The following is a 14,544-nucleotide window of genomic DNA, read 5'->3' as shown; positions in this document are numbered from 1 at the left end:
CCAACTCGAGCTCGAGCTTGACTCGAATTGTTTATTTTTTATTTTTTGTATAAGATTTAAAAATTAATAAATTAGATAAATAAAAAAAAAGAAAAAAAATCTAATATTGAATTTGTACAACTAACAAGTAGAATCTCTATTAAAGTATAGGATTTTAAAAGTTCATAAATAATTAATATCTAACTAGTTGATATTTATCCATAATAACAATATATTATATGTCTACAGAAATTATTAATACATATACATAATATGATAGCATATATCTATTTCATATATGGTTCCCACATACTAGTATAGATATGTAATAGTTTGAAATGTTTACTCACACCATCCATAGCAAAACTTCTTGTGAAATTAGAGATAATAGAAGTACATGACTGCAAACAAATGGAAGAAATCCTTGCAAAAGAATGGGGAGATGAAGAGAATAAAGATGTGATTGCATTCCATCAAGTGAAGACCCTCTGGCTCATAAATTTACCAAAATTAGAATGTTTTTATGCTTTTGAGTGGCCATCCCTAGATGAAATAAAAATGTTGGTTTCAACAAGTACAAAAATACCTAAGCTAAATGGAGCGCAGATGGAGTCTGAAACTTTTCAACCACTTCTACAAGGAGACCTCAATGCCACAATACAAAACATAATCAAAGAAAAGGTACGTTACATTTTATGACAAACATTTCTTAATGGGTAGATTTTTACTTCAACTATTTGTAGAGATGCAATTAATCCACATAAAGTTATTGAAAATATTACATTACATTTTTATGTTAGAAAACTGGAAACTAAACATTCATTTTTCCAATTGAGTTTCATGATGCTGTTTTGATATATGGATTATCTTTGCTTTCAGGGGTTGAATCAATCTTCCTCTCCACCTTCTTCTCCATCGAAAATTTGTTTCCTTTTTAGAATCTAAATTCTCTAAGTTATTCTCTTCAAATTTCAGGTGATGTTCTCGGAGATCTCAAAAGTTCCAAGTCTCCAGATATAGCAGGTGAATTTCTAATTTTGACCAATTCTCATATTTCTACTCCTCTTCTAATCTTCTAATTTTCTGTTAGTTATCTATTTCTCTTGTACACTAGTATTTTTGTATTGTCTCTCTCCTTTTTTATTTTATATGGTAATTGTTTGTGGTAGTCAGAATTTCAAATATTCTCTCTCTCCTATCTAAGAAGATATATGTAGCCTATTCTTAAAGGGAAGATTGAAATTACAAGCTCTAATTAAACTTGGAGCACAAAGAAGCCTAAGTGCCTAACCCCTAAAGCCTTTTTACTTAGTTTCCTATTTGTGTAAACATTAAGCAAAACTCCCGAAAAAGGGTTGACAAGCTCTAGTTTAATCTTAGAGCAAAACCTCACATCTCAGAGCCGGATAGGTCATAGGAGAAAGAAAAGGTCCTAACTGATCTTCACGAGCTCAGTCTTTGCCTCGATGCTACAGAACGCTTCTATATCCTTATTTATTCTAAATGAGAACTCCATGCATACCTACAAAATTGTAGTTTTTTAAAGTACAAAATGAGAACTCCATGCATAACTACAAAATTATGTGTCTTATCTCTCCCTCTTGGACCTTTAAGTTCGTGTTATGAGTGGAGACAAAACACTAGTGGATTAATGGGTGAGTGGAGACATTAGTGGGTTAGTGGGTTATGCAACCCACCCACCATTATCCTCTAGTTTAATCAACCCACTTCCATAGTTTAATCAATCCTCTAGTGCATTAATTGATGCAACCCACGGATTGCTCTCCTATAAATAGGAGAGCTTAATTGTGCAGAAGATATAGTGAAGAGAAGGGTGTGTGCGGAAGAAAGAAGAGTGAATGCAAGTGGGTGAGAAGAGAGAGTTTACAGAGAGAGAGAATTTGTTGTAAAAATCATTTCGTAGTGAAATCACAGCAGCTGTGGACGTAGGCAATTGCCGAACCACGTTAAATTTTGTCTCTCCTTTCATTTAGTTTCATCTCTGTCTCCGACCAGTTCTCGACAACTGGTATCAGAGACACTAGGTTCTTTTTGTGGGGTGGAGTTTTGGTGTGGTAGTGTGGATACGTACAGTCTAAGGAGGTTCTGTCTAGGAGATTGGAAATTTTAAGTGTGTCCATTGTGACCCTCCAATCTTTCCTGGGAACTTACTTAGTGAGGTACTATTCATTTCTACGGTAAAAATTCAAGTTGCTCAAAATCAATTTTTGACAACTCTAGGGTGTTCCTTGCATCAAGACGAATCCGTTGCCGCAAACGGAATCGAAAACGGAGGTCGGAGGAGCCCACACGCGCCCCGAGAAGATTGGCGCGTGCATATACTGCAACTCACGTGTCCCCACGCGCACCCAAGGCTGAGCCGAGCCAAGCCGAGCCGAGCCGAGCCGTTTGACTGAGCCGAGCCGTTTGACTGGAGCCGAGCCGTTTGACTGAGCCGAGCCGTTTGACTGGAGCCGAGCCGTTTGACTGGAGCCGAGCCGTTTGACTGCCACTTGTCGCACTCTGGTTGGCCGAAACTGTTTTGGCCTATTTAAACTCAATTTTGATCCAATTTTGACGATTCCGGACTCGTTTTCAACTAATTCGAGTGTTTCGGACGCAACGGTGATCTTTGTTTATTCAAATTTGAACTCATTTGTAAAGTTATGGCTGGAGAAGAAGTTAAAGGTGCTGGTATCGAGAAATTTGACGGTACAGACTATGGCTACTGGAGAATGCAGATAGAGGATTATCTCTATGGGAAGAAACTACATCTTCCACTCCTAGGAAGAAAGCCAGATGACATGAGCAATGAAGATTGGAGTCTCTTTGATAGACAAGTGTTGGGAGTCATTCGACTAACACTGTCAAGATCAGTTGCACATAATGTGGGAAAGGAAAAGACCACGGCAGATTTGATGAAAGCTCTATCAGACATGTACGAGCAGCCATCAGCCAATAACAAAGTGCATTTGATGTACAAGTTATTCTACTTGAGAATGGCAGAAGGAACTCCAGTTATTCAGCATCTGAATGAGTTCAACACCATCATCAATCAATTAGCTTCAGTGGGGATTGAATTTGATGATGAAGTACGTGCACTGATTGCTTTGGCTCAATTGCCAAAAAGCTGGGAGGCCATGAGAACAGCTGTTAGCAATTCTTATGGCAAAACAAAGATGAAGTATCAAGAAATCCGGGACCATATTCTTAGCGAGGAAGTTCGCAGGAGAGATACAGGAGAAGCATCAACTTCCAGTTCTGCCTTAAACCTCGAGACGAGAGGTAGAGGAGCTAGTAGAAGTTCAAATCGGGGCAGGTCAAAATCCCGAAGAGGCAGAAGTAAATCCAGGTCCGGAAAACAAGTACAGTGCTGGAATTGTGGCAAGATTGGCCATTTCAGAAATAATTGCAAGGAAGCAAAGAAGAAGAATGAGCATGACTCTGTTAATGCCACAACAGAAGAGCTCCGAGATGCCTTACTCCTTTCAGTCGACAACCAAATTGAATCTTGGGTGTTAGATTCAGGAGCCTCGTTCCACACTACAGCACACCCAGAAATCATGCAGAATTATGTCACTGGTGATTTCGGGAAGGTGTACTTAGCAGATGGCGAAGCGTTGGAAATCGAAGGCATGGGAGATGTACCAATCAAACTGCCCAATGGAAGTGCATGGTTGCTACAGAAGGTGCGACATGTTCCTAAGCTTAGGAGGAACCTGATTTCTGTAGGACAACTTGATGCTGATGGGCATTCGGTACTATTTACCGGTGGCACGTGGAAGATAACAAGAGGAGCTATGGTAGTAGCTCGAGGCACAAAAACAGGTACTCTATACATGACTTCAAGTATTAGAGATACTATTGCAATTGCTGATGCAAATACCAACCTATGGCATCAAAGGCTTGGTCATATGAGTGAGAAAGGAATGAAAGTACTATTATCCAAGGGGAAGTTACCAAAGTTGGAATCAACTGATTTCGACATGTGTGAAGGTTGCATTTTTGGGAAACAGAAAAAAGTTAGTTTCCTGAAAAATGGTAGAACTCCAAAATCTACAAAGTTGGAGTTGGTGCACACGGATTTGTGGGGGCCATCCCTAGTCGCTTCTCTTGGAGGATCGCGGTACTATGTTTCATTTATTGATGACTCAAGCAGGAAAGTATGGGTTTATTTTTTGAAAAATAAATCTGACACATTTGATACTTTCAAGAAGTGGAAAGCCATGGTTGAAAATGAAACAGGCTTGAAGTTAAAATGTCTGAGGTCAGACAATGGAGGAGAGTACATCAACGGAGGGTTCAAAGAATTCTGTGCTGCAAATGGGATTAGATTTGAAAAGACTATTCCCGGGACACCGCAGCAGAATGGCGTAGCTGAACGCATGAACAGAACTCTCAACGAGCGTGCCAGAAGCATGAGGCTGAATTCAGGATTGCCTGAATGTTTTTGGGCTGATGCAGTTAACACTGCAGCCTATTTGATTAACCGGGGACCTTCAGTTCCCTTAAAGTTCGATCTACCAGAGGAAGTCTGGAGCGGAAAGAAGGTAAATCTTTCCCATTTGAAAGTTTTTGGCTGTGTATCATATGTTCACATAGATTCTACTGATCGTAACAAGTTAGAAGCCAAATCCAGAAAATGTTTTTTCATCGGTTATGGTGATGAAGAATTTGGCTATCGATTTTGGGATGATAAAAATCGCAAAATCATCAGAAGTAGAAATGTGATTTTCAATGAGCAGATTCTGTACAAAGCTAGGTCACAAGCTGAACCTGAGGAGTAGCCAAAGAAACCTGAGGTTGTTGACTTTGATATTACTCGAGTCAACACTGATCAGAACGAGGATCAAGAGAATGATGATCCACAGATCGAACAACGTACACCACTCACTGCTACTCGAAGATCTTCAAGGACAATCAGGCCACCACAGCGATTCTCACCATCTCTATACTACATCTTGCTAACAGATAGTGGTGAACCGGAAAGTTATGATGAAGCTCTACAAATTGAAGATTCGATCAAGTGGGAGAAAGCCATGCAAGATGAAATGGAGTCACTGATGTCAAATCAGACATGGGAGCTAACCAAGCTTCCAAAAGGCAAGAAGGCTTTGCACAATAAATGGGTGTACAGAATTAAAGAAGAGCACAATGGTAGCAAGCGCTACAAAGCCAGAATGGTCGTGAAGGGGTTTCAACAAAAGGAAGGTGTCGACTATACAGATATTTTCTCCCCAGTTGTAAAGTTGACCACGATCAGGCTAGTATTGGCAATTGTGGCTGCAGAGAATCTACATCTTGAGCAGTTAGATGTGAAGACTGCATTCCTTCATGGTGATTTGGAGGAAGACATCTATATGCACCAGCCACAAGGATTCTCAGTGAAGGGAAAAGAGAATCTAGTTTGCAAACTGAAGAAGAGCTTGTATGGCCTAAAACAAGCTCCGCGACAATGGTACCGAAAGTTTGACAACTTCATGTGCAGTAATGGATTTACAAGACTACAGGCTGACCATTGTTGCTATATGAAGAATTTTGACAACTCTTATATTATCCTACTGTTGTATGTGGATGATATGCTCGTTGCAGGATCAAGCATCGAGGAGATCAATAAACTGAAGAAGCAGTTGTCAAAGCAGTTTGAGATGAAGGATTTGGGTGCTGCAAAACAAATCCTTGGTATGAGAATTATTAGAGACAGGACTAATAATTCTCTTAAGCTCTCGCAGGAGGAGTATGTGAGGAAGGTGCTCAGAAGGTTTAACATGGACAAAGCAAAACCAGTGAGCACACCCTTAGCTAGTTACTTTCGACTAACTAAGGATCAGTCGCCAAAGACGGAGGAAGAGCAAGAATGCATGAACAGAATTCCCTATGCATCTGCTATTGGTAGTCTTATGTACGCCATGGTCTGTACAAGGCCAGATATTGCACAAGCAGTGGGAGCTGTGAGCAGATACATGAGTAATCCAGGAAAGCAGCATTGGGAAGCAGTCAAGTGGATTTTGAGATATCTACAAGGCTCTTCAGATACGTCACTATGCTTTACGAAAGCAGGTTTAAAACTACAAGGATATGTAGATGCTGATTTAGCAGGTGACGTTGACAGCAGGAAAAGTACTACTGGATTTGTGTATACGCTGGGTGGTACAGCTGTATCATGGGCTTCTAAGTTACAGAAGATTGTTGCTCTCTCAACTACAGAAGCGGAATACGTTGCTATAACTGAAGCAGGGAAGGAAATGGTTTGGTTGCAGTCATTCTTGGAAGAATTGGGAAAGAAGAATGAAAAAGGTATTCTGCACAGTGATAGTCAGAGTGCTATTTTTCTTGCAAAAAATCCAGCCTTTCATTCCAGAACGAAACACATACAGTTGCGATACCATTTTATCCGATCTCTTCTCGATAGTGGATAGCTGATACTTGAGAAGATTCGAGGAGCAGAGAACCCAGCAGACATGCTCACAAAAGGAGTTACTGCTGACAAACTGAAGCTGTGTGTAGCTTCAGTTGGCCTCCGTACTTAAAGGCATGACTTGAAGTTGCTGTGATGGTTGCTATGAAGATATGTAGACTCATTTGTCTCCAAGTGGGAGATTGTTATGAGTGGAGACAAAACACTAGTGGATTAGTGGGTGAGTGGAGACAACAATGAGTGGAGACATTAGTGGGTTAGTGGGTTATGCAACCCACCCACCATTATCCTCTAGTTTAATCAACCCACTTCCATAGTTTAATCAATCCTCTAGTGCATTAATTGATGCAACCCACGGATTGCTCTCCTATAAATAGGAGAGCTTAATTGTGCAGAAGATATAGTGAAGAGAAGGGTGTGTGCGGAAGAAAGAAGAGTGAATGCAAGTGGGTAAGAAGAGAGAGTTTACAGAGAGAGAGAATTTGTTGTAAAAATCATTTCGTAGTGAAATCACAGCAGCTGTGGACGTAGGCAATTGCCGAACCACGTTAAATTTTGTCTCTCCTTTCATTTAGTTTCATCTCTGTCTCCGACCAGTTCTCAACAGTTCGGACAAAAACTTGGAGAGATTTTTTTCTAGCCATTGTATAGTCTTCTGCATTATGCATATAAATAAGATGTCTGCTAGAAAGCTAAACGTGGAAATATCAAATGACATATGAACTCGGAATATTGCTTCCTTGCTCTTTCTCATCCACATATAGTACTCTCCCTCTGTTATCTGTTTTATTTAATCTCTGTGTATTGACACTTGAAAGACTAATCAATCATACATTGTATGTAAATGTACTATGCATCTTTATGAAAATTTGTTTAGAGGAATGCCCTCATGAGTAGTTGTCTCCCCATTGCTCTGCTGTGGTGAGTTCTGCTTTATGTATGGATAAGAAAACTTTTGTTTGTGGGTAAATCTAATTATTAAGTAGTGATTAAGTAGACTTTAAATAACTTTACACCCTTCGCTTGTAACTAATCCCTTAGATAAAATCTCATTCCATTTGGAGAACTGCTACTTTGATTGTTTCCTTTATGATACTGGAGAAAGTTGTCTTTTTTTTCTTGAGTTTACTTTGGGTTGCAGAGTCATTTGCATTAATATAAGTTAAATGACGAAATCCACCATTCCTATCAACTAATGCTTTTGGGATAGTTTGTAGGTTTTCAATCATTTAAAAGTTTGTAATTGCATCACACAACTTTATATGCAGGTTCATGTTGGTGCTGGAACAACTGCTATAGGCACTGGAATTTCTGATTGTCTAAGATTGAAATTATATGAATGTTTTAGTATATCTTTGATATATTAGTCATTTGGATTTAGAAATAAGAGTGAACAAGTCAAATTATATGACGTTATTGTGAATGAAATTGAATTATATGATTGCTTCCTATTTCTGAAAACATGATTCAACATCAAGAAAACTCGAAATGTTTTCTTATTCAACATAAGTGTCGGACGACCATCGTTCCATTCTTCAGAGATCAGTTCTTTTGGGGGATAGAGTACAACAAAATTTGAATAATATGTAGAAGTCAATATCGGGACAATTATGCAGTTCCGTGTTGATATTTCCCTTAGTGATTTATTCAGCTGTTTACTTATTGCAGACTGGTGACAACAATTTGCCATCACTTTTTTTAAAGTTAGATCAATTAATTAAATTAGAAGTACGTGACTGACATTTCCATGTATAGATGGCTTGCTAGGACAACCTCCCTCGTATGGCTACAGAGTAAGACTTTAAAAATTGAAAATAAAACATTGATGAACTTCAACCCACCAACAACAATTCAAAGAAGGTAAGAGACCTTTCCAAATCAGTGATTTGTATTTCATAACATAGCATGGACAATAGGATAGTGTGTACCATTTTTGTGATGTGTATCATAAATTACTGAAAAAGTTGAATATGAACCATAAAATGCACATTCAAGCTGAAGATGATTTAAGGTGCACATTGCGCCTTATCTTAGTTTTTAGGATGCAAGTTGTAACCGGGTGGATTGGGGAAAGAAAAATATCTCTTGGTGCCGAACTAGTCATGGCTCTCTCTCTCTCTCTCTCTCTCTCTCTCTCTCTCTCTCTCTCTCTCTCTCTCTCTCTCTCTCTCTCTCTCTCTCTCTCTCTCTCTCTCTCTCTCTCTCTCTCTCTCTCTCTCTCTCTCTCTCTCTCTCACATTATTTGTAATCGATATGAAAATTGATTTGTCTTTGTAATAGGGGATTTCTTTGTTTTAACTTGAAGATTTCAGACAAAGAAAAAGTCTTCTTGTTTTGCAACTAGACATTCAGCAATTACAAACCCTCCGTTTGCTTTTCAATCCACACGACAGTATATGTTTCTGTCAACGTATAACAGTCCAGCTTTTATTTGTAATATCTGTAATACTATACAATTGTAGTAGTTTAGTTTATATATATAGGTAGGCTAGTCAAAGCTGCTAAATAGGGGGAGGCTACATACGGCGCTGCGGCCTAAATATCAGGCGTAATTGTAGGGGCTCTTCCCGCTCAAATTAGACAGTACATAGTCATGTACTGATGTTCTACATAAGGGGATAAAATCCTCAGAAAGGATATTGAATAAAATCCATTTTGACATGGTATCAGAGCTTTCTTGAAATTTTTTCGGTCTATCTCTATTGTTGTGGTCCTACAGAAATTTTTTTTACAGAAATTCTCACCGAGCTACCGCTGAAGCTCTTCAGAAATCCAGCTCTTCAGAAAGCTTCGGTCTCTTCTTTTTCCTTCTCCTCCCGGTTCTCTGTATAAGCTCTTCAGAAATCCAGCTCTTCAGAAAGTTTCGGTCTCTTTTTTTTCCTTCTCCTCCCGGTTCTCTGTACAAGACCCAACCTATTCTCTCTCTTGTGCGCGCTCTCTGTTCTTCCATAGATTCCAGTTACGGCACCATCAGCTCAACAGTCAGTGCTCTGCACCCAAGGTAGCTGTCGGCACAGCTTCTGGAGGTATTATTTCTTTTGGTACCTCACTTTCACGTGACTTGCTTTTGGTTGGTACTCTTTCACGTGGCTTGCTTTTGGTTGCTTTTGGTTGGTACTCTTCACGTGGCTTGCTTTTGGTTGCTTTTGGTTGGTTGACTTCTTTGACTTCCTCCATACCCCACATGGTTTCTAACTCATTCTTTTCTTGCAAAAAGCATTCTAATCTCTTCACATTGACAATCTGCTGAGTGATTCCCGGCTTTATTGTCTCAGTTTCGGTTTATCACTTTTACTTTCACGGTCCTTCAGGTTTCGGTCAACTTGCTTATAATTCTCGGTTAATCACGGTCCTTTGCTTATAATTCTCGGTTATTTTTTTCTTTCTGTAGTAACACGGTGCCTTTTTCCTTTGCTTATAATTCTCGGTGCCTTCCTTTATTTATCATTCTCGGTTATTTTTTTTCTGTCATTATCAGTTGGTCGGCCACAATTTTTTTTTCACCTTTCTAGTTTCTCAGCCTTTTTTTTTAACCGTGGTCAATTTTTTGTGGGTTTGCCTTCGGATATAATATTCTATCGTGGGTATTATAGTTTATTAGTCTTGTCTCGGGTTCTATTTAATCTTCTTCTCAGATTTAATTTTTTCGACCTTTAACATGGACACTGTACCTGTATGTACCAAGTTTTCGGGAAATAATTATTCTACGTGGGCATTTCAATTTGAACTTTTTCTTAAAGGAAAAGATCTTTGGGGGCATATTAATGGCACTGATTGTGCATCTAATCCTGATAAATCCAAGGATTGGGATGTGCTTGATGCTCGAATTATGTCTTGGCTTCTTGGCTCAGTTGAGCCACATATTATCACCCACTTACGGCCTCATCGTACTGCTCATTTCATGTGGACTTACTTAAAGAAAGTATATCATCAAGATAATGGTGCTCGTCGTTTTCAGTTAGAGCATACAATTGCCCTGTTTTCACATGACAATCGTTCCATCCAAGACTATTATTCAGCGTTTCTGACTCTTTGGAACGAATATTCTGCTTTGGTTATTGCGGATGTTCCTGTTGCCTCTCTTTCCACTATTCAAAGTCTTCACGAGACTCGTCGTCGTGATCAATTTCTTATGAAACTCCGCCCCGAGTATGAATCTGTTCGCTCTTCTCTGCTGAATCGCTCGCCTGTTCCTTCTCTTGATGTTTGTTTTGGTGAGTTACTTCGTGAAGAACAAAGGCTCAGTACTCAAGCCTCTCTGGAACAATCTCATGGTAGTTCAGGGTTCCCTCCTATGGCTTATGCTGCTCAACGACGAGGACCACCTGTTCATTCTCGCACCTTACAGTGTTTCTGCTGCAAGGAACACGGGCATATTGCTGCTAATTGTCCTAAGAAATACTGTTCTTATTGCAAGAAGAAGGGTCACATTATCAAAGACTGTCGTATACGCCCTCAGAATCGTCAGGCTCAAGCATTTCAAACTTCTGTAGCACACGGCTCTTCCTCAGGTGCTTCCTCAGATCTTGCACCTCCTGCAACAAATTACTGCACACCAGAAATGGTGCAACAAATGCTAGTTTCGGCATTATCTGCAATGGGGTTTCAAGGTAAAAATACAACTAAACTTTGGTATGTAGACTCGGGTGCTTCTAATCATATGACGAATACTCCTGCTGCTTTATGTCATGTTCGGCCCTATGCTGGTCAATCTGCCATTCAGACTGCCAATGGTAGTGCTTTGCCAATAGCTGCTATCGGAGATGCCTCTTCTCAATTTACTGATGTGTTTCTTGCTCCTCAACTTTCCACCAATCTTATTTCTGTTGGTCAATTAGTTGATAAAAATTATGCTGTTCATTTTTCTGGTGATGGATGTGTTGTGCAGGACCAGGTAACGGGGAAGCCGATCGCGAAGGGACCTAAAGTGGGGCGTCTATTTCCACTATTTTTACCTGTTCCACTACTTTCTTCAGTTTCGTCTATTAAGTCATTTACTTGTCATAATGTTCCAGCTTTGAGTATGATGTGGCATCGTCGTTTAGGCCATCCCAATGCTCAGATTTTATCTCATGTATTGCACTCGGGTTTTCTTGATAATGAAGAACGTTCTTCTTTATCTCTTCAATGTGATTCTTGTAAACTTGGTAAAAGTAAAATTCTTCCATTTCCGTTACATGCTAGCAGAGCTTCTCACTGTTTTGATCTTATCCATAGTGATGTTTGGGGACCTTCCCCGGTTAGTTCACGTGAAAAATTTAAATATTATGTGACTTTCATTGATGATTATAGCAGATTCACTTGGGTTTATTTTCTTCGCTCTAAATCTGAGGTTTTTCGTACTTTCACTGAGTTTTTTTCGTATATTGACAATCAATTCTCTGCGACTATTAAGACATTACGCACAGATTCTGGTGGTGAATATTTGTCTGCAGAGTTTCAGGCATTCTTGGCTTCTAAAGGTATTATTCATCAACGTTCATGTTCTGCTATTCAGATCACTGCCAATCCTGTCTATCATGAACGCACGAAACATATTGAAGTCGATTGTCACTCTATCCGTGAAGCATTTGAAGCTCGTGTTATCACTCTTCCACATGTTTCTACTGAACTACAAATTGCTGATATTTTCACCAAGGCTCTCACTCGTCATCGACATTGCTTCCTAAGTAGCAAATTGATGCTTGTTGATCTACGGGCATCAATTTGAGGGGGGCTGTCAACGTATAACAGTCCAGCTTTTATTTGTAATATCTGTAATACTATACAATTGTAGTAGTTTAGTTTATATATATAGGTAGGCTAGTCAAAGCTGCTAAATAGGGGGAGGCTACATACGGCGCTGCGGCCTAAATATCAGGCGTAATTGTAGGGGCTCTTCCCGCTCAAATTAGACAGTACATAGTCATGTACTGATGTTCTATATAAGGGGATAAAATCCTCAGAAAGGATATTGAATAAAATCCATTTTGACAGTTTCAAGTTACAAGCTCATTTAGCCATACTGGTCTTAATTATCATCTAGCACTTTCTAAATATCTAGCCACGCTCTAGATAAATAGTCAAGCCCCTAACAAAAGGGAAAAGGCAGTTTAGTGTCTCTGCAATTTTGAGCATTAAGATGTAATTCACGGCCAATATGTATTAACTCATAAACGTAGATACCACATACATCATGGGAACATGCTTATCTTCAAGTTCTTGAGAGTCTCCAGTGAGAAAAAGATACACACAAAGTGGGCCTTACAACACTATATGGGCCCAATTCATACGTCATATCTCTTTCTAAATTAAGACCTCGAGATCTTGAACTATACGAATATGGAGAAAAAAGGGCGAGACTCAGAACTTAATTCGTATCTCAGTGTGTGGCTGGGTATGACTACTATGGTTGTGACTTTACATCAGCATAGACCCACAATCTGTGAACCCCATTAACATAAATGTATTGTTGCTCAAGAGGTATGTCATAGGGTTTCTGTAACTCGAAATTTGATTACGTTAATGAGACAGATGAAGTCATAAGTAGGATTGGCACCACATAAAAGATTGAACTTCTCCAATTGGCCTACTAGAACCGAAAAAATAAGCAAATAATTGAAGCAATTATTCATTTTTCTCATGTACTCTATCTAGGAGGGTTGAATCACTCTACGGTGCAAGTAGGCAACTATTTGTACTTGTGATGGACATTATTTTCTCAACCAACCCCTTTTCCCTTGTCCCCTGTTTTTTGTTTTTTATCATTGGTTGTATGGAAGAGCTCATGATGGCACTACAATTTAATTAGTCATTTTGTGTGTATATGTTTCATTAAACGCACAATTGTCAGGCTATATTTGTCTAATGTTTTTCAGGATGTCACATTGACATGCATATGGGGGTTGCATACATGTAATGTATAAGAAGAGGAAAGATCGAACTAAGCAACACAATTTAGCATTTAAAGTGAAACTCATATATCCACATAAACTTAAATAGAAATGAGATGGTCGTGCATTTTGGCATTTGATTGAGAGATTAATTAGTAGGAAAATGATTATTAAATGGACATGGTCGTCTCCAATTCTGGAACTGCATACTGCCTTGTAAATTGGAAGGAACTCACAATAGCTGAGAATATATACATTAGACCCAACGAGAATTTGAATGTGATGCAGCCAACCAAAATATGAAAAACTGTTTGCTGTTTTCATCTCAAATTTTGATAAAAGACAATCATCTCCTCTGGTTAAGTCATGTGAAGAAAAGAATAAATCCTTGCTTAAGATTGGTTTGCAAGGAAGATAGGAATGCATGTGAAGAAAAGGACATCATTGACAAAAATTGCCAAGAAAGAACCAATCCTCATTTTCTTGTGGAAGGTGTTTAGACTCATATAAGTTGAGATATGGCACTTTGCTAAATATCGCTCTGCATTTCCTTCTTCCTAGAGGAGGCCGTAGAGGTTAGTACCAGAAAATTTTCCTTCTTCCTTTTGATGTTTCTTCATCATGGTTTTGTTCCAATTCACATCTATTTTCTGTTTCAATGGAATACTTCTTTGATCTGTAATTGTGAATATATAAATGGTAAACAATGTCTCGTAGGCTATTGTTCACCCTTGGCACATGTCGGTTTAGGACTCTGTTTTCCTTTTTTCTTTGTTTTTTCCTCTCTGCTCCCCTTGGACTTGCTTTTTTGAATCTCATAAGAGCTAATATGAGATGATGATATTACATTCTCTCCGCTTGGGTGTATTGGGGTTTCATTCTTATTCTTTCTTATTCAATGAATCTTAATGAATATTTTGTCATAGAATCCAAATTATATCCATGTAGTGTATTGGCGTTTCGAGTTACCTAACAATTAATGGAGATCAAACACTATGCACACATGTCACATTTAACACTTGCAACCTTGTACTGGACCCCACATTTACTAGATGGGTGGGCGTAGCTTTTTCCTTACTTTTTTTTTTCCTTTTAATAAATGGAGGACGGAACTTCCGTAAACTATATTAAGCCTCGCCAATTCATCGGCAAATTTGTTCCATTTTCTAAACAAATGCTTGATAGAGAATCAAAACTATCTAACAAGCTCATCAATAGATCCCAAAAATCCCAAAAGTACCACTCAGTACACGCTCTCTCCACCGCCCAAGAAAC

General features: G+C 38.9%; 1 protein-coding gene and 1 long non-coding RNA gene across 2 annotated transcripts; both read left to right on the top strand.

Moving 5' to 3' along the window:
* Window positions 1–256: 256 nt before the first annotated feature.
* On the top strand, window positions 257–7,937 carry LOC122299069. The gene is made up of 3 exons (XR_006239570.1): window positions 257–660; window positions 955–1,002; window positions 7,666–7,937. It is a non-coding gene; the product is annotated as an uncharacterized LOC122299069 (long non-coding RNA).
* A 2,118-nt stretch (window positions 7,938–10,055) lies between these two features.
* Window positions 10,056–11,881, top strand: LOC122299587. The gene is made up of 2 exons (XM_043109969.1): window positions 10,056–11,007; window positions 11,286–11,881. The coding sequence occupies exons 1-2, from the start codon at window positions 10,056–10,058 to the stop codon at window positions 11,321–11,323; spliced, it is 990 nt and encodes a 329-aa protein (XP_042965903.1). The 3' UTR covers window positions 11,324–11,881.
* Window positions 11,882–14,544: the final 2,663 nt, after the last annotated feature.

Source organism: Carya illinoinensis, chromosome 16 (genome assembly GCF_018687715.1).
Source record: "Carya illinoinensis cultivar Pawnee chromosome 16, C.illinoinensisPawnee_v1, whole genome shotgun sequence".
NCBI classification, from domain to species: domain Eukaryota; kingdom Viridiplantae; phylum Streptophyta; class Magnoliopsida; order Fagales; family Juglandaceae; genus Carya; species Carya illinoinensis.
Note: the sequence above shows the minus strand (reverse complement) of the source record. Positions and strands in the feature narration are given on the sequence as shown.